Source organism: Cyprinodon tularosa, unplaced genomic scaffold (assembly GCF_016077235.1).
Source record: "Cyprinodon tularosa strain WSP-4 unplaced genomic scaffold, ASM1607723v1 ctg1000, whole genome shotgun sequence".
Classification (NCBI taxonomy): domain Eukaryota; kingdom Metazoa; phylum Chordata; class Actinopteri; order Cyprinodontiformes; family Cyprinodontidae; genus Cyprinodon; species Cyprinodon tularosa.
In genome coordinates, this window is record NW_024037784.1 from 196,729 (window position 1) to 222,615 (window position 25,887).

General features: G+C 37.3%; 1 protein-coding gene across 1 annotated transcript in view; it reads right to left on the minus strand.

Annotated features, from left to right (window-relative positions):
- Nucleotides 1-7,350: 7,350 nt before the first annotated feature.
- The window catches only part of glceb (glucuronic acid epimerase b), a 76,568-nt gene continuing 58,031 nt past the window's right edge, over nucleotides 7,351-25,887 (minus strand). The window contains exons 4-6 of the mRNA XM_038275513.1: nucleotides 19,586-19,831; nucleotides 8,943-9,235; nucleotides 7,351-8,235 (exon numbers count right to left, since the gene is read on the minus strand). Coding sequence (XP_038131441.1) covers nucleotides 7,504-8,235; nucleotides 8,943-9,235; nucleotides 19,586-19,831 — 1,271 coding nt within the window. The 3' untranslated portion in view covers nucleotides 7,351-7,503. The remainder of the gene's footprint in view (nucleotides 8,236-8,942; nucleotides 9,236-19,585; nucleotides 19,832-25,887) is intronic.

Consider the following 25,887-nt stretch of genomic DNA (forward strand, 5'->3'; position numbering starts at 1 on the left):
CTTCATAAGCAAGAACAGGAGAGGTTATAAGAGCTGTTTTCAGTTTGACAAATCTTTCTCCACACTCTACACCGCAAAACTTAAGTAAAGGTTTCTTTTTGGGTTTTACCCATCCTACCAGGCGGCAAAAGCTTGGTAAGTAAGAAGCAAACCCTAAATATGATCTCAACTCAGCCAGTTCTTCAGTTTCCTTCCACTCTTTCACTCCAGAAACTTTATCTGGATCAGTGGAAAAACCTTCAGCTGAGATTACATGACCCAGGTACCTGAAACTTTTATGGGAAAAATACATTTGGAGAGCTTAACTTTTAATTCTTGGGCTTCTAGTCAAAAAAAGATTTAATCTTGTCTTTGCAGATGTTGCTACACACTAGAGGAAAAAAACAATCACATCTTCTAGCTATAGCAGAAAAGAGTGGCGGCGGCAATCCCCCAAAATATGCTCCATAAGCCGCTGAAATGCTCGGCATGTTACACAAACCAAAAGACATATGGTTTAACTCAAATAAACCAAAAGGATGCAAAATCCTGTCCTTGCCTTGTATTTTTCTGACATTTCAACTTGGATATAGCCACTTGCTAAATCTAATGTAGAGAACCACTGAGCTTCAGCCAAATCATCCAAAACTCTTCTATTCTGGGAAGAGGTTATGCATCTTTTTTGGTTTTAAAAACAACAACAAAAATATTTAAGTTTAGTTTGATCTAACCAAGGTAAGGGATATCTAGACCATCAGCAATGTTAGGACCCAACCACCCACAATCTCTTGAAACAGCTGTCAGGTTTAGTTTTACTTTTTTAGTTGTACTTTTAGGACCTTTTAAGAGCATACATTCCATTTAGGTTCAGCTAGGATTGCATATTTTTTCTAAATGTCGAAATAATGAAGGAGGGAAAAATATTCAGGTATTTCTAATTTGGAATTTTTTACTCCAAAACTTTCTATAGGACTGCAATGTGTGACCACCTGAGGCACTGACATTTGGGCCTCTTTTTTATCCAATTACTTCTGCCAAGGACATTATGTTTTTAGGAGAGCTTGTGTGTCTGTCTGTGTGCAGAATAACTTGAAAAATTATGGATGGATTTGAATGAATTTTTTTTTTATCAGGTGTCCCTCCTGCCAAGTACATACAAGACAATGTAACATTTTTGGTTTGTTAGCACGATCAATTGAAAACTTATGAATGGATCTTGTGGATTTTATTTATTTTTTTATTACCAGAGATGTGCATCATGTCAAGGAATTATTCATCTAAATATGGTGACTTTCAGATAATGTGCCAGTTTTAACTATAGCTGTAAGTCACAATTTAGAGGCAAATTAGCTACTGGGTGGAGGTCTGTGCTTTCTGAGAGCTTATCTAGTTTGTCTACAATTTTAGGCTCATCAATTTAGAAAATCCATTTGTGCCCAAGCTTCAATTTTCTGTTTAGCTTCAGGTGTTGCCTAAATATCACTGGATAAGGCTCTTCCCCTTTGATGACATCTATTTTGTGACATGCACAAAAAACCAAAATCATGATACTGCCACATCATATTTCTAAATCTGCATACAATGTCTCCAATAACCATAGCTGTAGTGCATTAATCTGTTAAAAGATAAAAACCTGACGTACTTTTCCAAATTTTCCAATTTTTTTTTAAAGGCATAGTAATCGTACTGGATATACTTCCAAATTTGAACAAAGTAAAAAAAAAAAACTGCTGTTTACTTTGGCTTTTAGTTCAATTTTCATATATCTAACCAAATAAAAGAAACCGATTGATTTCAGAAGGATTGTATTATTGTTGAACTAAATAAGAAATCCTTCTTTTGTGATTGGGTAAAATAGTCTTTGGATGATTTTTTAAGACCAAAATCAAGGAATATAGTTTATTTTTTTCCCCTTACATTTATTTATAGTTTAAAACACAACACCTTAGCCAAAATAAGGCTGCACAAAAATCCTGATCAACTATGAACCAGAAACTTAGATGAAAGTCACAATTGAAGACTTGGAAAAAAGAAAAATCACCAAAACATCAATTTAAGAAAAAGTTATTTTATTAATATTTTTACACCTTTAGAAAGCAACATTTTAAAGCACAAAGATTTACTTTGTATATAAACACCTCTTACCTGGACTAAAAAAAGGGAGCATTTGCACATTGTGCTTTGATAGCAAAGTCTGTACAACCGCTCTGGGTCTGTGGTGGAGCCACTAGTCCCAGTAAACACCTTATTGCATAAATCACACTGACCTTAAAAGGCCATTTGTTGACAATTTCTGTTAAATCAGAGTTTCTACTGAAGTAAGAAGAAAAGAAGTTCTCATACCCATTTGTACACAGTGAACAACAATAGCAGCTTCGTGAAGCCGTTGCACAATGTCCTTAAAAAAGAAAAATCAAAAAGAAATACAACAAATCAGGTGAAAATAACCTGCATTTGTGCTTTTATTAACCAAAGAAAAACTTGACCCACCGTTTATGATCCAACAAAGGCAAACCTTCGCCTCTCAGCTCGTTTCCCTCTAAAACCGGAGCAGACTAGACTCTAAAAACCACTAGTTGCACAAACCCTTGTTACTATAAGCAACTTCAGTTTGAGTTGTTCTTTTATTCATTTGCTATAATCTACTTAATTTACACCTAAAATCCAAAGGCAGTATGTCCCTCAGAATATTTTTCAAGGAGACACCAAACTCTGAAAGAAAGTCTGTTTAAAAAAAAATAGAGAAAAATAAATAAGTGACTTTGGTACAAAAAAAAAAAGTTCTGTTCATGTTTTGAAGAAGTAAACTTTGCGTTTCCTACTGAGAAGTGTAAATATGTAGAAAAAGAAGAACAAACGAGAAGCTGAATGCGTATAAGCTGATCCATATGCTTCTAGTGACCTCTGGTTATTTTAAAGAATATCTCATAATATCAAACAACCAGATAATAAAGTAAAAATACACAGGAACAGCTCGTTTTTCTGGCTTTTCTTAGTGATATTGTTGAAGTAAAACATGACATTTTGTGCAGGACAGACTAAACAGATTGAGCTGTCTTTGCTTGAAAATATCAAACCAATCCAATGCTGCAACAACAGCAACAAAGAGGAATCGGTCTTCTTTGATTTTGTAAGTTTAGGTGGCATTTAAATTTGAAAGCCGACTGTGGGAAAATTATCTGATCTCCGATTACACAATTTTAAAAAAAGAAAATCCCCTTCAGCTCCTTCAGAGGGATGAATCACCCTGAATGTCCAGGAGTTAATCTATAAAGCAGATCGATCAGAGCTTCATTGATGCTGAGGAGCTCCGCTTTGCTTAGAGAGGGCGCTGACTCATCCGCGACTACGGACTGCAACTGCGTGCGGCTCTCCACCCAATTAGTCCGGTGACTTTTGAGAGGGGGGGGGGGTGAGAGGGAGCAAAAAGAGTAAACAGCCGTGTCCACATTCAAGAATTTACTTCCAGCTGCTGCTAGCATTGTCTGGATCTAGACGCTACGGACTGACATGACAGCTGTGGCTCTGCTGCCCACGTCCATCTACACCACCTACATGTGTTCATGGTAATAACCAGACTCCAGTGAGACAAAGGAAATGCCTTTAAGATGGAAAAGGCCACAGAACACTCCTCAAGGTAAACGCAATTGTTTCAATTGTTAAAAATGTAATGAGATAATCTACCGGATTAAAAAAAAATTCCTGGATAAACATCAATATGTGATGGGAGCACTGTTTCCATCTGCAGTCAAATCCAATCTAGGTTCTACCTGCACCCTTAAAAAAACAAAAAGGTATCACACATTTTAGATTTAGATTAGATCTGTGCTTTTCCTGAGTTAAATCCCTCACACATTTAGAGACACCCCTAGTAAACACACACATAAAACATCCAAAATGAATCCCTCCTTATCTGCATGTTGCATAAATTCACACTGAAATTTTTAGGAGTAATCCAACCGTTATTTTGAGCCCATAGAATCAAGAAGATTTGCAATTTCTGGAATCCCTAGCAATAGAAAAACCATCTTTACTTTTTTTTTTAAGTTTAAACATATTTTAACATATTTAAACTTTAAATTAGAACATTATTACAATATTCTATTTGCTTCTCTACCAAACTGGAATCATTTAGTCCAGACCTACTGTATCTGTAAAATGTTCAACTTTACTGCAGCTGTGATGAAATGAAGGCAGAGATCATCTTGCAACCAAGCAAAGGGAGGAGGATGGAAAGAATGTATCACATATTTCTTCATTTCATTTGGTACAATCATTTTTGATACCATTAACAGAAAAATAACAGCTTAGAAAGACTGCCAAGAATAAACACTGCAGTCATTTTGTCTTAAAATGAGTTCAATTTTTTCCATGAATTGAGGAGGTAAGTGAGACACTTTGCCATGAAAACAAGACATTTTACATTTCAAATAAGAAAAAGCAACTGAATTATCTAATTATCTTATTTTAAGAGTTAAAAAATATAATTTCATTGGTTAATAATCTCATCTACTTGCTCAAATTAAGAGTAAATGCACTTTATTTAAGACATTTTTACTCATTTGTAGATTGTTTTTGCAGTGAACTTATTACAATTATTTTACCAAGTTAATAAAACTCCTTTAATGTAACTGTTTAGAAATTTTAGCTTTTAAAACAAAAAGGATAAAACCCAGACATCAATCAGTGACACAGGCTGTAATCATAGACTGTTATGTAAATTAAAATATTGTAAATGTCATGTCATCAGTAATAAATAAAGTTATATTGCAAGATCATAATGTTGAATAATTGTCCAACCCTACTAAAGGCCGATTTTAGGAAGATTTTTTAACACAAATTTAGTCGGTAAAAAAAAAAAAGCAGAAAAAGAATGGGATTATAAATGTAGAGCGGACAAATTTAAATGACTGCTTTTTTAGCCGGGGTGTATATAAAAGCGGAGGGTGCTGCGGTGCTCATTGATTGAAAAATGTTTCTTTCATATTTTTCCTCCTGATTTGTGATTAGTTGCAATCACATCGGTGCTCAAACTGATTCAGCACAGAGTCATTTAACTTTCCAAGGTAAACTCAAATTGATGCAGAGGGTGTTTTTTTTTTTTTTGTCTGCAATCTGGTTTGCCGTTTTTGTGGCATATTAAAACCAGGAAAAGCAGCTAAGAATGGTTTCCTGGTAACAACAGTGTCTACAAGCATGATTGAAGCTTGATGCATTTATCTCCAAGAAACCAGGCACACTTCTGCTGCCTCCATTGTCTTTAAGTGAGCTTCAACTCGATTATTAGAAGTCTATTCCATATCTTTATAAAAAAATAAAAAAATAATAATAAAAAAGAAAAATTGGGGAAAGAATATTGGAGATAATCCTTCCGTGGGATTGTTTATCATAATTGTGAAAAGCAGGTGAAATAATTCATGAGCAAACACAGATGCAGTGATTTTTAAGCGCCATCTTTTTTATGATGAACCTCTTTCAGCAAAACCTTTTTTTAGTTTATAACACTCTCAGATTTTCACAGTTTACTTCCGTAAACTTATCATAATGAAAGAAAAGTAGATGAATCAAAGCAAGTCAAAAACGTTCCTTTTCTGCGTATATCTTATATGAAAACACCCTTCACACTCTCGCACTGAAACTAGGTCTGTAATAATAATTACAGAGACGCAGAAACAGTTGAGCAGCAGTCAACATAGCAGAAAATGTCAAACCTGCAACAGTGCGCATAAAGTACAGGTGCTGGTCATAAAATTAGAATATCATGAAAAAGTAGATTGATTTCAGTAATTCCATTTAAAAAGTGAAACTTGTATATTATATTCATACATTACATACAAACTCATATATTTCAGATGTTTATTTTGTTTAATTTTGATGATTACAAATGACAACAAATGAAAATCTCAAATTCATCATATCAGAAAATTAGAATATTGTGAAAAGGTTCAAAATTGATGGCCCCTGGTGCCACACTCTAATCAGCTAATTAACTCAAACCACCTGCAAAAGCCTTTAAATGGTCTTTCAGTCTAGTTCTATAGGCTACACAATCATGGGGAAGACTGCTGACTTGACAGTTGTCCAAAAGACGACCATCGACACCTTGCACAAGGAGGGCAAGACACAAAAGGTCATCGCTAAAGAGGCTGGCTGTTCACAGAGCTCAGTGTCCAAGCACATTAATAGAGAGGCGAACGGAAGGAAAAGATGTGGTCGAAAAAAGTGTACAAGCAAGAGAGATAACCGCACCCTGGAGAGGATTGTGAAACAAAACCCATTCAAAAATGTGGGGGAGATTCACAAAGAGTGGACTGCAGCTGGAGTGAGTGCTTCAAGAACCACCACACACAGACGTATGAAAGACATGGGTTTCTGCTGTCGCATTCCTTGTGTCAAGCCACTCTTGAACCACAGACAGCGTCAGAAGCGTCTTGCCTGGGCTAAAGAGAAACAGGACTGGACTGCTGGTGAGTGGTCCAAAGTCATGTTCTCTGATGAAAGTAAATATTGCATTTCCTTTGGAAATCAAGGTCCCAGAGTCTGGAGGAAAAGAAGAGAGGCACTTCATCCACGTTGCTTGAAGTCCAGGGTAAAGTTTCCACAGTCAGTGATGGTTTGGGGTGCCATGTCATCTGCTGGTGTTGGTCCATTGTGTTTTCTGAGGTCCAGGGTCAACGCAGCCACATACCAGGAAGTTTTAGAGCACTTCATGCTTCCTGCAGCTGACCAACTTTTTGGAGATGCAGATTTCATTTTCCAACAGGACTTGGCACCTGCACACAGTGCCAAAGCTACCAGTACCTGGTTGAAGGACCATGGTATCCCTGTTCTTAATTGGCCAGCAAACTCTCCTGACCTTAACCCCATAGAAAATCTATGGGGTATTGTGAAGAAGAAGATGCAATACACCAGACCCAACAATTCAGAAGAGCTAAAAGCCACTATTAGAGCAACCTGGGCTATCATAACACCTGAGCAGTGCCACAGACTGATCGACTCCATGCCACGCCGCATTGCTGCAGTAATACAGGCCAAAGGAGGCCCAACTAAATACTGTGCTGTACATGCTCATACTTTTCATGTTCATACTTTTCAGTTGGCCAACATTTCTATAAATCCTTTGTTTTTATTGGTCTTCAGTAATATTCTAATTTTCTGATATGATGAATTTGAGATTTTCATTTGTTGTCATTTGTAATCATCAAAATTAAACAAAATAAACATCTGAAATATATGAGTTTGTATGTAATGTATGAATATAATATACAAGTTTCACTTTTTAAATGGAATTACTGAAATCAATCTACTTTTTCATGATATTCTAATTTTATGACCAGCACCTGTATAGCAACTCATCTTTCAGGCCGTCAAACAGTAGTGATTCACTCATACACACACTCACACTCACACACACACACACACACACACGTGTGCACGCGCCTCTTTATGAAATCTTCTGATTTGTTCTTACTTTCTAAACACTGATTCTCTTCTAAACACGGAGGTAAAATCTGCTGACTTCCACTAGTTGTGCTTGGCACGAATCCCTTTTAAGTAGTTTTTCCAGCGCTTCACCACATCCCTGAAGATGGGAGCGTTGTCTATGGATGCCAGCAGCTGCAGCTGGTTAATGTGCGTGGTGTGATAGTCCCAGCGGGCCAGGTTGGGCGCCGTGCCCAACATGAAGTGACGCAGATCGTAGATGCTCCCGGACCCCGTGTCAAAGAGGGGCAGCATGGCCTTTAGAGACTCCATGCCGCGGCTGAACAGCTGACCTGCCTCTCTGCCCAGAATCTCCCCTGCTGTCTCAGCGACGTCGTAAAGCCCCAACAGGGAGTAGATGAAGCCGTTGAGGACGAACGAGCTGGGGGTGGTGGGGTACTCTTCATACCAGTCGTACTTGTTCATGAACACCGCTTTGACTCCGTGCTGCGCTGAAGGCACCTTATATGGTCCTACTGCCTTGAGGGCAGCGTTGAGGTAAGCATGGTTCTTGGTGAGGAGGTAGGCTCTCACCAGGGTGGACATGGCCTGGCCCTGAGCCATGGCCGAGTACCAGCCAGGTTCCAGGGGCCGGAAGCCCTCGCCCAGTTTTCGGGTGACCATGATGGGCCAGCCGCCTCGCTCGTCCTGGTTGCGCACCAGCCAGTCGCTGGCAGCGAAGAAGGCAGCCATGTGGGCAGTGGTGGAGATGGTAACGTTGTCGACAAAGCCCCGTCCATGCAGGACTAACCGCAACACCCGTCTGGGCATGATCTGAGAGGAAAAGCAGACAAAAAGTCATGAAAGAGTCAAGTGCTAATTTAATCATCCTATCCTGCATCTCTTATATATATAAAATAGGTGTAAACAACTTCATTATTTATAACTGTACTATTATCAAAGTCAAATTAGAAATTAATGCTTAGTAAAAACTAATTTTATTAACAACACATGTTCACTGAGTTTTTTCTTTTATAGTATCCTTCAAAGAAAGAAGGGATTTCTTTACATTTTTAGAAAAGAAAAGGAGAAAATCGCAGTTGACTTTATTATCATTATTAATAATATTTACTCTCTGACAAATTAGGTAATCCATACTTATAAAAAAACATTCAACTTTATTTTCCCATTATTACATTTAAACTAAAAGCTGTTTTAGAAAAAAATTATAATTTCTCTGACTTAACTGAGACCTGCTTTTGTTTACTGTCCCATTGTTTTCTTATTTAATGTACTCAATACTCAGACTTTGTTGCTACAAATTCACAAATAAGGGCTTCCTACAATGTAAAATATTATGCATATATTCCACACTTTAAAGTTTTGAAAACTTACATTCATTCATACTTTTGTATTCTGTAAGTTATTAAAAAATACTTATACAACAAAGTTTCTCTTTTTGTAAAACAAAAGATTGTGGATTATAATAATAACTTAAGTTTTCATCATTTAAGTGATGAAGTTTGGGTAAAAAAAACAACCTTTGTAGCTCTGACAGCCTTAGTGTTTGACAATCCGACTCCCTTCCTGAGATCGGTCATCAGGTCTCTGGTCAACGTGCTCCAGGAGGAGCGAGGCCCGATGCCGTAGGTAATGTCATGGTCTTTAAAGGCGATGAGCTGCGTACTGGTCTGGTAGTGGATGGTGTAGGGCGGCCCCTTCTCTGTGGTTTCTAGGACGACGGACACGCTGCCATTGGAGGTGAACTTTAAGTCCAGGCTGAGGATGAAGTCTTTCAAGTTGCCCAGCTGCAGAGAAATGCCCTCTGAGGACTCTGTGAGAAGTGTTGGGGAGTGATACAGAAAGGGTGTCAAAGACAGACAGAATTAGCTGAGATTTTACTAAACACACACACACTAACCTCACTTGACTTATGTAAAAAGGCTTCTAACAAATTCTAAAAGGCTATTTTCAGCAGACTGACTCCAAGCTCTTTTATCTGCATCTTTTAATGCACTCTCCTTTCTTGGTTTATTTATATGATCTTTCTTCTAGTGGAGCAAATACTCCTCCCACTAGCAGAAGATAAAAAAAGAAATTCAGCAGGTTTAGAAATAATTTATGGTCAAAACCTTTCCGTCTTTACCAGCAGGTGTCTTGTACTATTATCCCCCATATCAAGTGCTTTGCTGTGTGTGTGGGACATAAAAGGAGGTAAAGCCCAGCGTGCACACGCACGCAGACAAGCTTCTTAAGGGATATGAACTACAGATGTGTCCCTGCACACTGAGATCAATTAAGAGTATGTGAGAAAAAGGGCTGAAGAGCAAAAAAGAAACACATAAAATCTGCTGGAGTGAATGCGAGGCAGTGTTGTAACTTTTCCAGCTGCATTTTTACATTTCTTCCCTGCAGAGCCCACAGTTCAGTTTTCATGCTCATGCTCCGGCTCTGCGCCGAGCGAATTGCTTTAAAGTCGGTTTAGTTCAGGCGGATAAGTTGGCGCCAACTTCCCTTCAAGCCCCTAAAGCTCAAACTTTTTCTAGAGGCAGCCCTCTGTTGGCCGAGCTCCTTGGTCTTCAAGGAGAAAATGAAAAAGATTCTTCTGCCTAATCAGGGCTCCCCAGACGATAAAAGATGAGAGGATTCAAAAGTGAAGGAGAAGGAGGCTAATGGAATGATGGGTCACACAAACACTGCTGAAGCCAGCCAAAGTCTGGAGAAGGTGAAAATGAGGCAACAGAGAGCAGACAATTGGGAATCAGAAGACAGAGGGATCTCGCATGACAGAAGCTGGGAGGGCAGAAGCTTATGAGTCCGACCGAGACACAAAGACAGTCGATCAGCAAGAGAATGAGCACAGAGACAGTCTGGCAGGGGCCTCTGGATGACTACGGCTCTTTAATGCACTCATAAATCCATTACTTAAGGCAAAGCAGAGGGTAAGTGGATTTGTACTCTGGCCCTGTGATTACTCTGCCATCAATAAAGGATGGGCAGGGAATACAGACGAGATTCCACCTCCACCGCTCAGCTCTGTGGCTGTTTAGCAATCAGTTGGGAAACAGAAATGACACGCTGCTGGGAATACGTCAGCGCAAACTGGGCAGGGGTACGTTGGTGATAAAGAGATCTTAAAACATACGCAGAGTTAGGACCGGCTGTGCACATCACGTGGCCAAAAAGCGTGATAAATAAACTGGTGATGAAAACGTTCATGTGATCATTTATTCACGACCTCTGCTTTTTTCACATCTTCACAGTTCTTAGAAATTCTTCATCAAAGAAATGATCTTTTATCCTTTTATTTTTAAGGTTTCAATCTGTCTTTTGGTTTAAGTATTTTCTAGGACGTTACATGAGACTGCTTGTTTTCTACAGATAATCCAAGTGTTATTTCATTTGTTGCATTATTTCAATCAGTTCAAAGCAACAATGAGTACTTGAAATAGTTTCTTTTATTTTATTTAGAGTAAATACAAATATCTGTTCAACTAGTGACATGTCAAGGATATACTCTTTTTCTGCCTCTTACCCTTAAACCAATGGAGATGGTTGGTACAGAAAATAATCTACCAATGGAATGAAAACTTTTTTCCTCTTAAAAGAAGATAATTAGATATTGCACATTTAACATAAGATGATGGGACACCCTACTCATAACAGACGAAGAATAGAAGCAGATCTGTAAATTAGAGTGGAGAAGCACCAAATCCAACACTTGGAGAAAATATTGTTGGAAAAATGTCAAAAATGCCCAAAAAGTTCAAAAATATTGGAAAGAGATTATTTAAGTAATGCTATTAGGTTTTAAAACCCCAATTTTGCTTGATTTAAAAATTTAAATTATGCATTTAGGATACAAAACTTTCATAACTTTAACAAATAAATGGGATACTTGTGGAATATTACGACAGAGTACTAGGACCGGGCTTTTTCTTTTTAATTTGCAAATTGAAATCGCTACGAGAATAAAGACTTAAAATTACGAGAATAAAGTCGTAAAATTATGAGAATAGAGTCGTAATATTATGAGAATACAGTTGTAAAATCATGAGAGTAATATTAAAATTATATTACGTTTATTACATCATCGTAAAATGCTTTTCATGTTAAGTTATACATTGGCATTGTTTTGACAAATAGGGAAATCTTTCAGCACCAGCATCAAATTGGGCAGTATGTCAAAGTGAACTCAGGTTGCTGTTTGGTGGTGATGGTCAGCCATGATATGCTGGTTGATTCTCACCGCTTTCCTTCTGAATTGGGTTGCGGTATGATGACTTTATTCTCTTAGTTTTTCAACTTTATTCTCATAATTTTATGACTTTATTCTCGTAATTTTAGGACTTTATTCTCGTAATGTTACGATTTTATTCTTGTAATATTACAACCATATTCTCATAATGTTAAGACTTTATTCTCGCTTTAAAAAAAAAATTCTCTAGCCTGCCCATAATACTCGGTTTTAGAATATACTACTGTCAGTAGTGAGGAAAACTATCCTAAACAAGGAAGATGAAGCATGAACTGACCGTTAAGGAGTTGAATAAGATGAGCACAGATGGAAGATGAAAAAACTGATTATGATTGTAGATGGGTGTATTATTTAAACACTGGTAGAATGGGAAAAATATGCTAGAGCTAAGAGAGTCTAAAGTATTTTTTACTATTTCTAAAATCCATTAATCTGTCTCAACTTTAGCTATTAAGTAATTCTACATGTGTTGCCTATCTGTTTTCTACGGTGGCCCAGAGGTGTAAGGTCAAAAACACAAGCCCCAACACAAAAACTTAAGCAACAAAGGACGTCCCACAACCTGCAACAGAAGTAACAGTGCCTGCTGTTCATCTTGTAATTAAGGATCTAAAGATCATACTTGTTAGCAGCGTTATGAATGGTTAGCCCCACTCCGGTGTCTGAATCAGTGGTCCGGACCATAATCATGTATATAAATAAATCCCACACTGACAGGATACAGTGACACAATCTTGGGGCGGTTGACCGCTCCCCTCAGTGTAATTATATACGGTAGGATCAATGAAGTATCAAAGTATTTAATCCAGTGGTTCTCAAAGTGTGGGGCGCGCCCCCAATGCCATTGCAGGGGTGGCGCGGGAAGCGGTATGGATGAGTGAAGAAAAAAAAAAAACAGTGCTTGCTTGACTGAGCATAATGGACAGTTGTGACACTGAAACCCAGATTTGAGAAGATCTGCAGCAACAAGCAGGCTCACTACAGCCACTGAAAAGATGGGAGGATTAAAGTACAAAGAAAAAACTCTCAGGGAGCTGTTCAATGTTTTCACTCCATTTTGGACAGAGGCTTTTTTAATGTATTGATGATAGCAAAGTTAAATATTGTTACAAATAAAAAACAAACAAATATGTTTAAAATAACACAGACAACAAAGAATCCTCTTCTAATCTACAGTATAGAACTATGAAAAAAATACAGTTACACAAAAGTGTTCCACTGTAAAGATGGTGTGTAGTTTGTTTTGTTGCAACCTGAAGTGTGAAATGAACTTCAGTGGAGTTTGAAAACAAAATATGTATATAGGTTTATTATATCTGGTTGAACGATGTGTGTGCCCAGTTGATTTTTTTTTTTTTTTTTGGGGGGCGTGGACATTGTATTGTAATCCAAAGGGGGGCCCAGAAGAAAATCTTTGGGAACCACTGATTTAATCAATCGTAACTCGCTGAATACCATCCATCACGCATTTGTGTTACAAATCTTATAAATACGGCTCTTAAAGCATGGTCCAGTGTATTTTTATATTTTACTGGAGTTAATAATAAAATATTATATGATGTATATATTTTGCAGAACACTCACCATATTTGTAATATTTGTAACATGAAATATCTGGTCTACCTGGAAAGGGGAGTTTTTGACTTGCTCCCATTGCTTTGTCTCCGGCAACAAACGTCCAATTGTGCATGCAACAACAACAGGGTTCAGTTTGTCCTGTATCTGTGAACCATTCACAAACTCAAAGCCCAAGTAGTACAAGAAGCCATAGGGAAGATTGTCTCCCATTGACAAGTTACAGCAGGTTGCCATGGAAACTCTGGATCCAGGCTGTTGGGAGAAACCCTGCTGACCATTTCTTAGGCAATTCCCCCGTTCTACTTTGGAGTCAAGCAATGAATCCAGTTTTATTTGATCTCATTACATTGCAACAAAGATAAAACTTCACTGATGTCACACAGGAGAAAATCACATTTTTATAGTATTTTATAGCATATCAAATTATAGGACAAAAATAAAAATACTTGATTTTGCAGTTAAAAACTTAAAGCCCATTAATCAAATGGTGTATAAGTTATCTCAAAGGGGAAAGAAAAGAGTATTGTGATCTGAATCAAATCAAGAGCATTTGTTAGTAGAGTGTTGGTTCAGCAGCTTTGATTAAATTCCCCTTATGTTTCCTATTCGGGGCCAAACAACAACACTTTTTTTGCTGCTTTGGCAAATAGATAAAAAATTTTAACTCCATCTCTTTCCTATAAAGCTCGTATTTTCCCACAGTGATTTAATGTTTATTGATAGCGGCAGCCTGCATCATTCCTGTGCTGGATTCAGATTGCTTAATGACGCACAAGGGATCTGATACACGCATGTAACCCAGTATTACAGTTTTTGATGTCATCTTCACTGTAAACTGTTCATCCAGCTACAGAGCTGTCAGGGTTGTATAAACAAACTGTTTTTACACCCGCTGCCTCACATTTAGCGGTCCACCAAGTGGGACAAAGCAGGGTTTAGTACTGAGAAGCACACAAACCTACCATTGTACTTAGAATATCCGTAAAAGTTTGTCAACATAAGCCATAAGACCCCTTTGAAAAATTGTATCTGTTTTAGATTAGTCAATTTTCTATGCACAGCCATAAACCAGAAAATTAGTAAGGCAGATTTTCCTTTGTTAATGCATAAACCTTAGAATAAGATCATCCATGAACCAAAGAGTTCAGACCGTAGGGCTAAAGTGGTGTTAAGAGTGAGTAGCTATTCAAAACTGGGCCACACCAGCCAAAGCCGTTGGTAGATTAGCAGCATATTCCTGTATTTAACTGATCGCTGCTCTGAAGACCTGGATGCTGCACCTGCTTTCTGGGACTTTATTTGGCCCAGAGCAGATTTTTTCTATATTCCGGACAGAAATGAACAATAATGCAGAGTTTGCAAGCAGCATGGACATACTGGTAGAGTACCTTCATACACAAGCAGGGGTAAAAGCTGTTTTTCTGCAACTGTATGAATACACTTGATCAAGATTGGCACAAAATGTTACTCTGAAGCATCAACCAAGCACACTGGGTGAGAAAATAAGAGGGGCTCAATGGTAGAGAGCATTTGTGAAGGAATGTGTGGATGGTAGATGGCAGGTTATTATCAGGGGACAGACAATTGATCCACTTGTCAGAGGCTTTGAGAGATTGTTCAACAGCCGTGTCCTAGATACAGCGAAGAGGAAAGAAAAAAAAAGGACTCAAATTGGAAAGGGAGGGAGGTGAAGGGACTGAAAGAAAAACTGACGGCACAGGAAGAAAACCAGAAAGTTTTGACGAAGGAGGAGAAAAGGGCATCAGTATGATTCGATGAAGTAAAAGGGTACAGAGGGACGGTAAGTGGGTGGAAATGCGTAAACAGCAGAGGAAGACTGACAGAAATCTGGGGTAGATGGGGAAGATTAATGACGAACGGGGGGAGGATGTGGGGGGCGAGCTGAGAAGTGATGAAAACAAGATGATCTTGAGGAAAGAATGCCACGAGGACGACTTGACCTGAGAGGGGAACTGGGGCGGGGGGGGGAGGTGAGGTGAGGAGATACTGAGTGGTGAAATGAAAAGAAAGTGGTGATGATGAGCAGCCGAAATCTCGAGAATAAGGACAAGGGAGGGAATATAATAGAGATGGCAGCTCAACAGAAAGAGAGAGCGAGAGAGAGAGCGTGTCCTGGAAATATCAGCAGGAGATAAGAGGAGAATAAAGCCTGCTCACAGTCAGCTCTGGGTAAAAAGATTTTGACTTTCTCCCACTTCCAGAAATAACTCTGTCTCATGGCTTTGGTCACGTTACAGCTGTAAAACTGAGCTACACTCCAAATCTCTACAGTAAATAGCCAGTCAAGTCCTATTTATTGATAGCAAGCCCAACCAGGGATAAACCAGACATTGTAGACTTTATTTGTGACAACATAATAACTGAATAGTGTATGACTGGAGGCAAGAGGAAAAACGATTAATTGAATTGTTGGGGTGGAAGAATCTATTATCATAGATGCATACTTAACTTAATTTTAGTCCAAGAATTAAAAAGGAATACAAAATATAAATATTTCATAATGTAGTATATCAAATTAAAATCCAGGCTAACATATTGAACAATGTCATGAGTTAGGCAATAGCCATAGCGCCATAAATGATTACTAGTGACCAAAGATAAGTCCTAATCTGTATCGTTTTCCTTTTTATTGAGGATGGAACATGCAGTTTTTTTTGTTCTGTCAAAAGTCAAACCGATGTAAAAATGTACTTAAAATGTGAAGGAGAAAAGAATAGTTTTTTGGCAAAACAATTTTCTTTTTTTTTTAAAGATTTTAAATTTCAACTAAATATTTTAATATTCTTTTGTAGGTAATTTTTTTCTTTTGAATAAATAGTTTCAATTCCCAAATACATTGCTTAAGCCGGTCATACACTGTATGATTCTTTGCCCTTTTTGGGGCGATTTTCCGATCGTACGGAAATTTTTTGATCTTTAACTTTCAGCCTGATTGTGCGTTGTGTAGTATACAAAGGGTAAGAGGGGTGATCCGCCTCTCACAACTTCCTCCCGATCAGGAATCGTGAGGTCGGCAAAAAAATCAAACATGTCTTAAATTCAGTCGGCATTTGTGGGCAAACAGCTGTGGGCATGCACAAACAAGCATTCTTCTTCCTCTCAGACATGGCGGGGGTTTGAATGAAATGGAGTTCTTTCTGTATAATTGACAGACCGTAGTAGTCACATTTACTCAGCCATGTTTTCGTCCAAATACGTCGTCGCCTTTTCTTTTTAGGGCTTTCAGCACAAAATTGCACAAATTGCCGAGGCAGCACGTTTCACTCTAGTGAGCTTGATATTCCTACTACTCATTTGGCTCCCGGATAGAGGAATCTAAGTAGCTCCATCTCACTGCGGAGCTGAGTCCGACGTGGTTTTTAGACGTACAGTGTGAGCAGGTAGATCGCATCAGAGTGTCGGGTCGCACAGTGTGAGAACATACATAGTGAACTGTGAACTTTTAAACCCTGCGGTTTCGTCGTACAGTGTGAGCTGTAACTGCGTGCAGCTATTGAAAATATTGCAGTGTATGCCCGGCTTAAAGGAGGCTGTAATGACCCAAGTCTCAATGTAATACACATGAACAACATATTGATAATCCCTTTATCAGTTTATAATCTCAGCTAAAACCACAAATGCAGCATAAACAAAGGTGTTCCAATTAGTCCCTAAGAAGGATTTTTTGGTAAATGTACAGTGTTGGATGTTGTAACAGTAAAGTACAGTCTAAGCCCTTTTATCGGCATGGTATTCAGATATTTATACTAGTCTGAATCTCTATTAGGCAGGTTTAAACTCCTAAAAGTCTAGCTTTGCAACATTCAAATTTCAACATCGATTCAGAAAGCTGTGTAGTGAAAGTTAGAAGACACCCTACAACAAAGAAAATAGTCTGCCAGAGGCTTAGCGCCCAGGTTAGTCAGTTCCATATGAGCCATGATGTGAAGAAAAGCTGCTGAATTATATTAGATTCCTCAGGGTTGAAACATTCTGAAATGGCTTCAAGGATGATGCAATGCTCCGGTCAGTTTTATTATAAGAGATGAAACTTTCCTTCTTCTAAAAGTGCATTACTGCTGTACTTAGGGAGAGACACTATTATATACTTTTTAATATTCATTGCCCAGGAAGATGTTTTAAAGCTCAAGCAGGAATAGTCAAGCATTTTATTTATAACTGCTGTGCTGGCCTTAAAGTGGCTATGAAGCGGAAACTTAGATCCCATTAGATGAGATGTTATTTAATTTTCAGAAAACAAATTCCTCTGAAGCTTAAGATACCAACTGAGCCACAGACTAAAGTAATTGAAAAACTTCAATTTAGTTATTTTTGTCATTTATTTTAATTTTTCTATTTAGTTATATATCCATTCTATGATTAAAAAAATAACACCATTTCCATTAAGTACATGTATAGGCTGGTAACCAGCATCAAGATATAGGTTGATTTAAAAAAACTAAAATTGTTCAAATTTCAGACTAACACACTTTTCTCATGATCTATATATATATATTTTTTTCCATGCCATTAACGGCCTTTTCAAAAGCTAATTAAGAACACATTTGTCAAGTAAGGCTATGAATGTTTCATATCACATTCTTTTTTAACTAATTTATCGTTTGATGTTTGAATGTTTTTATAATTCTATTACATGCTTTGGTTTCCTTATTCTTCTATTTATTGGCTTCCTGTAGGACCATTGATAGATTTTAAAATCCTCCTTCTCACATTTAATGCCTAAAATTACAAAGCTTTATCTTATATTAGAGATCCGGTTATTTCTTATATTCCTAACAGACGACCTCACTTTCAATCTGCAGGTTTACTAGTGGTTCCTAAAATTTCTAAAAGTAGAATGGGAGGCAGATCTTTTAGTTATCAGGCTCCTTTTCTGTGGAACCAACTACCAGTTTTAGTTCGTGAGGCAGACACCCTGTCTACTTTTAAGGGTAGGCTTAAAACTCTTTTTGATAATGCTTATAGTTAGAGAGGCTCAGGTTATCTCTCTAGTTATGCTTCTATAGGCTTAGGCTGCTGGAGGACAGGAAACCCTTTTGCCTCCTTCTGCTTAATTCTAGCTCTATTCTGCCATTCTGTAGTATTTGAAAATCAACCATTAACAATGTTCTTTCAGCTCTTCCCATCATAGTTGCTTCATAAGGTACACCATCCTGGAGAGAAATAACAGCTGGGGTCCTTCATCTACACCTTAGATTATAGATGATAGAGTTGGGTCTGTTTTCAGTGCTTGGTCATATTTCTCCCCTGTGCAAAGCTCAGCTTCTACTGTGACTAACTGTATGGGCTCCCTTTCGTCCCGTTGACATGAAAACTGGTTCAGAGCTCATCAGCTCAACCGTTTCTCTCCCAGACAGAGCCCACTATTTTACCATTAACTTTTCCAACATAAAAAGGATTCATAGTTCAGTGGTTTTATATTAGATTTGCATGTCTTCATCTGTCTACTTTTGTCTCCTCTGTAAAGTGCCTTGAGATGACATGTTTTGAAGGGGCTCTATATAAGTGAACTATCCCTAAATATAAATAAACTGAATTGAAATTGAACTGAAGATGGTCGCTCACATTGATCCTGGTTCTGCTGGAGGTTTCTTCCTGTTAAAAGGGAGTTTTTCCTCTCCACTGTCTCTTCAAGCATGCTTAGTGTGAGGGATTGCTTTTGAGTCGATGAAATCAACTGGTTTTCCTCGATAGAAAACTTTGTATCAATCTGACTGTATGATCTGGTGAACTGTAAAGTGCCTTGAGATGATATGTGTTGTGAATTGGCGCTATATAAATAAACTGAATTGAACTGAATTGGATATGAAAGAAGCTGTAATTAACATAAGTTTGCTTGAAATATTAAAATTCGCAACAACTATTATACTTTAAAAAAAAACTAAAATAACATTTTTAAAAATCGTTAAAAATCATGTTGCAGCATTGCCCTCATATATTGGCAGTTTTATTCATCTAGCTTCTGGAGCCCTAATTTCAGCCACTTATATTCATGTATTCATGCTCTGATTGAACAATGTTAACTAGAGGTATTACAGCCTGTCCCATCAGGTGGATATTTCCCTCTGATTAAGTGAACAAAGCATGATTAATATGTGAAATAGAGCCTGCTGATGATTAAATCATTAAAGATTCTAGGAATGTCATTATGCAGCAGCTCTTCTGTCAACCATAACAGGCAGAGTTCTCCCACTATGGCCATTGTTCACTGCAGAGCATCAGTCTATCCTAAGGGTACAGTTGCAAATCGAGCGGACTGCAGCCACAGTTAACCAGAGATAAGCTGCTTGCCCTGAGGCCATCTTGTCAAATAGATGGATGACATACCTGGAGCGCTGAACTGACGCACAGAGGTAGATCTTGTCTTGTCATGAACACGACTCAGGCTGCAACCTTTGGGCACACCCCAGGACGCTGTGCTGACCCTGCTGTCCTTCTCCTCGGCTGTGTCATAGACCTCCACGTGGGGAGCACGCTCGGTCAGGTTTTTGCTGTAATGGCTCAAACCGTACTGGGCAATCTGGATGGCATAGAAGTAACCCTGAGGGCCCCACTGAGTGGAGAGAGGCACACCTGTGTGGAAAATTAGGAAGCATGAAAGGATTGTTTTAAAACTGAGCCTGAGAATGTAGCTTAAAAAAAGAAATCCCTTTTAAAAATCCTACGTTTTATTTCAGTTCATTTGAAAACATTCAAATTGTTCTTAGATAAATTTATAAACACAATTAAAAAAACTACCCCATCAATAATGCATTCTAAAAGAGAAAAAGAAAGCACTAAATAGGAAAGCATAAAAAAAGCAATAAAATGACACACCAGTGATGGCAAACTATTGGATAATGCTGTGAAATTTCAGCTAATCTGCACTATTTCTCTGCAGGCTGTCCCCCAGCAAAGTGAAATAGCTCAAGCAGGAGAATTACTGATGAACAGATAGCTCTCTAAAACCTTATGACAAGCGGGATGCATGTTCCCCATAAAATCCATCCATTTAAGAAGAAGATAATAAACTTCGCCTGAAAATGTGCCACCTCTTTTAGAGCAAATGAAAACTACACTGATCATTGATTGTATCATATCGCTATATTTATAAAAACAAAACAGAAAAAAACAGATGTCGCAACTCATGCACTATATTACATATTTTCCTTAAAAACGCGATGCTAATGCTGATTAAAAAAACAACCCAAAACATTCACCTGTTAAGATAATTATCATTGATGATGTGTGAGTTTATTACACCCTAATATTAGCTGCATGCTGCATGTCAGAAGTAATGTTTTCCCCAGTAGTTTATCTAATTAGGACAGGTCCTCTGTCTGGATATACAGTTATCATCTTCATTTTCTACGTGGCAAAAATTGGGAATGGAATGAGAGCAGTGTCCTTCAGCCAAGAACAAAGTGTAATATTGTGATAAGGCTGGAGCCTTGGAGGTCTCCTCATCTGCAAACTTGTATGATGTAATGATGTGATGATGTGGCAGACTGGAGTTGTATAAAATGCTTCTTTAACTGTTTATCTGAGCTGCTTCCCGAGAAGTGAGCCCGGTTGGTAAGCAGCTGCCTTCTGTAACTCTAAGCAACTTCTCTGATCTGTGATGGATTACAATTTCTATCAAAATCAGTTGTCATGTCTCATAAATAACTCTTCATATACATTATTAAGTGTTATTTAAAGAGTCTGTCCTGAGTGATCTCTTTTCAGGAAAAAGAACCAGAGAGAGAAAGCTTCAAGGTGTAAACACAGAGCTTACCTTTAACATACTTTTTAAGCTTTCTGGTGACTAACGCAGAAAAAACAAACAAATTTAAATTAAACTTTAGAATATTCAGTTTGGGCTATGCTTGTTTAGATTAATTATAAAACAAAAAGGAGGAAAAAAAAACAAAAAAACCCCCCTAAAGTTAAAATAACCTGCAAAATGTACTGCCTGCAATAAAACAGATAATTATTATGAACTCTGGGGTGAAACGTAAGTGAGATGTTCTGAATCAGTTCCTTAAATGCAAACAGTCAGCAGCATTTTAAAGCAGCATTGAATGAGTCCACACAGTTTTCTGCTGCTTTCAGCTGCCTTTCTGTTTCTGACCTCTATTCACATTTCCTTCAATCCAAATAACTAGTTATGTGCAGGAAAATGTTTTCTTTGGTCCTTTTAATAGTCATAATGATATTTCTGTCAAACTGTTACATCAGCTGTATATCATCAGATCAGATGGAGCGACATCGTTCCACTGCACCACTCAGTTATACTGCTTCCTGAATAATCCATCTGTGTTTTCACATTTATGAAGAAAGAAAATTAAAATTAAATTGATATAATATGATACATTTATGCCTTTCTGCAGTATGAGCTTTGTTACTTAGCATACATTGATTGTAACCTTACTTTTAAACACAAACACACATCAGACACCAATGCAGCACATCAGAAGTGAACATTCTGGTGTAAATTTTCTGTAGTGAAGTTATCTGAAACCTGACTGAGTATTTCTTCATTTGAGCGATGCTGACAAGAAAGAGGATAAACTCATATGCATGCAGATCCACAAACATTTATTTCAATGCTCCTGGAAGACTTTTCTCTCCGCCTGTCTTGTTACTTGCATCTCCCTCAACAATTTAAGTTGTGGCTGTCATATTCCAACACGGCGGCAAAGCAGAGCTGCACTGAAGTAAAGTAATACATGTTAAACTGACTACAAAGTCTGCAGATATTCTCCTGTCTTTTTGGAAAATAAGCTGACATTAGGATTAAGGTGGGATTAATGTAGCAGCAAAGTCTCAATGTAGTGTCTTAACCAAATGTGAGTAGCAGAAACTTATGTACTCAAGAGTATCATTACTTCATCGTATTTTTACTCAAGTAAGAGTAAAAAGTAGCCACTGAAGACATTACTCAAGTATTTGGTGAAAAGGCTACTCAAGTAGTAAGTAACTCATCAAAAGGCTGATATTAGAGATCGTGTAATAAAGACAGAACAAAATGTAAAGCTATGTGCAAATTCTGGTATTTAAAAAAATATTAAAATTATTTTAATAACTAAAAAATAAGTCAATGCAGGGAGAAAAAAAATCTAAACCAGTCCTTTTTTTTTTTTAACATAAAACATATAAAACCTATTACCTCCAAAAGCAATATTTACTTCTTGCTGTATATGTCCTTGACCTTTAAATGTCAAGGTAGGTTCAAGTAAGCTTGTGTATTGAAAAAAAAAAAAAAAAAAAACTTTGTGTTTGGAGCCCCTTTTTTTTTTAACATGCTTCAGTCAAGTTATTCACAATAGACAGTGTAGCCCAATATTTTAATCAAGAGTAGAGATATTCTATAAAGGTATCGCTAAACCAAAAATAAAAAGTCTGGTTCAGTAGAATTAGTCCTAAAAGTGTATTTTTTTTTTCAAAAAGTCACTCAAGTAAATCTGACTAAGTAAATGTAACTAGATACTGCCCACTTCTGTTCTTAACTAGTCAACATTTTTTTTGTCATTTTGTCAACCTTAAGTAAGGTAGGAAACTCAGTTCTGCAGAAAATTAAAATATGAAAAAACCTATGTAAAAACCCTTCAATAAAGAAATCATCTGTTAGGGTCTGCAAAAATATGTTAAAGACAGCTGACTCAAGAGTTGTCCAGCAAACAGACACCAGCAGCCTGCAAAAGAAAGATAAGCCGCAAAAGGTCATTACTAAGGAATGTGGTTGTTCACAGAGTGCTGTATCCAAGCATGTTAATGAAAAGTGGAGAAGAAAAAGGTAGACGAGCTTAAGGGATCATACACGAACAAAGAATAAAAGGACTAAATTGCTGCTTAGTGGTATATAGTTAACTTCATGGATTTAAAAAAAAATAATAGCATTTTATTTTATAATGTTTCTACAGCAAGCCTGAAGTTGGTGCAGCCATCTACCAGGAACAGAGGACTCCAAGCTCTTGCATTAGTTGTTAAGCCTCATTGAGATGCTAATTGTATTTTTCTATAAGACCTTCACACCTGCCATTCTGGCCAAAAGTGCCAAAACCTGGTTTCCACACCACAATATCACTATGCTTAATTATCCTACTAAGTCATATCCCCTGACCTCCACAGAGAATTTATGCAAATGACCTACATACTGCTATTCAATCAACCATGGCTTCATCAACACCTCGATGGAATCGTCTGTGGGCCACATCGTATTGATGCAACAATTGATGCAAAATAAGCCCAGATCAAGAATTAAATGCATATCTTGTACAGTGGCCATACTTTTCAGCAATCTGAATTATTTTTTCTCATAAAAAATACATTGTTCTTACAGGATGTTTTGACAGATGTTATCAAACTGACAACAAATGTTGTTTTAAGAGAATTTTAACAGCTTTGATAATAAAGCTTTAAATCACCTAAAAATACTCTATTTCTACATTTATTATGATTATCAGTATATAATTCATAGAAAAATAAAAAAGAACTGCTGAGAACATTCTAAAACATTAAATGAAATATAATTTAATTTTAATTACTTAAGCTTGAAATATTTATACCATCTGGGAGAATATCCAGTGCCAGATGCTGACTGGTCATTACAATAATTAATGTGTCTGGCTGAAGGTTTTGTTAAATAACTTTTCAGGAAGTTGTGAAGCACATTGGGGGAAAAAAAACTCCCTTGACCTTCATTAAGCCCTGTGGTACCTCTGTGACAAGTTAATTAATAGACTGCTCTTTCCACCTCTAAAATTAAACTAAGTTAGGAAGAAGTGTGTACACCTGAACATTTGAACGTTAAACAGAAAATCAGCCTTAGGCACTGTTTATAGATATTGAAACAGATATATTATAGAAATACAAATGTGTCTCCTCTATTTCAAACGGGTGAAATAATAGGGAAAAGGGATTCAACGTTGAACCCAGAGATTTGCTTTAATTCCTCTTTGACCCATTTTCCATCATACACACACATGTTCTCATCTTCCTGCAGGAAAGGAAAGGGTTTACTAATTTTTTCCAGAAAAAAGCTATGTAGTGCAACTCTGGTAAAAATGCAGGAAGTTTTATAACAGACCAATAGCAAATCTGTTAAAAGTATGCAACGTTATCTGCTAAGCTAACAAACACCTCTTGCTTATCTGAACTACACATTCACAATTAACACTTTTTCTCTAAATTCTCTACATCAATTAGGAAATTTGCTAAAAAGTCAGTGACTCAATATTTTTATGTATAGAAACACTTTTACCAATTTGGATTTAAATAAAAAATAAATAAAAATTCATTGTTTTCTAACTAGCAATATATTGGAAAGTGTGTGAGTTAATTATTCTGTCTATACAATTAGACTGAACTTAAATTATATTTCTCAGATTTTTGTGGATCACTTAATTTTGTAAAATTTCTTAAGAGATTGTTATGAATCATAGCTCTCATTGCATCCACTGAATGCAGAGGCTAGCATTAGCTCAAAAACTGCAAAGAGACGCCAGTTAAAAGTTGTTAGTACCATTTCTTATGCTACGTTCACACCTAAAGCAGCAGGCGCAGCAGAAGTAGCTAGTTTACATGCAAAGTCAATGGTTGACGCGCATCAAGGCGGAGCAAAAGGTCCTGCAGCCTATTTTGAGCATCTGAAGCAGTGAAGCATCAGCTGCTGTAGTTAGAAAAATTTAACTTTAGGTGCACGATATGCTACCTCAATCAGAGAAGCTGATCTGGGAGCTGGCAGGGAGACTGACACAGCACTGCTGATGCAGATTGATATAAGCACTCCTCTGAAACAGTTTATGAATGCCTAAATTAACTTAAAATTTCAAAACCTGCCGACAAAATATGTTCAATCTTAATATTCTGGTGCCTGCAGTTTGGATTACGAAAATGAAAAACGCCTTCCAGCCGCAGCAAACAGTAGTGGAAAACTGCAAAGAGGCGACCAGGCCAGAGGCTGCAGTTGAAGGGGATTTCAAGTGACAGAGCACTGCTGGTGTATGGGGGGTCTGAGAGGCTCTGACAGTGAAATAACATTCAAAGGCAGGATCATAATCTTGATAAACTGATTGCAGAGATAAGGTTTTCAGGTGGACTTTCTCACTTAAAAACATATTAAAACTACCTTTTACCCACTTATGACAGCAAATATAGCTGCCATTGTTACAGGCAAAGAAAGGATAGGGTAGCTCCGCCCAACGCGCATCAGAGCCACTTTTCGACCACGCAGCTAGAGCAGCAAAGATGCTTCAGCCGCGCATCAGAACTAAACTTGACAAGCATCAAAAATGAAGCAACACAAGCATTTTTGCTGCTCCTGCTGCGTGCGGTCTGAACGTAGCATTATGCTGACTACAACTGGGATTCATAACTGCTAACTTTAGCTAAACCGTTGATTTTATATAAGAGATGAATGGAAAACAACTTTATTGCTAGTATTGGTTAGTATACTTTAACTGCCTAACAAGCTACTATTGGCAAACCAAACAAATTTGCTGTCAATATCTTATCTTGCTATAATATATATATATATATATATATATATATATATATATATATATATATATATATATATATATATATATATATATATATATATATATATATAAAATATATTTAGATTATACAATATAATAAATGTCTTTAAGACCAACTGTTTCCAC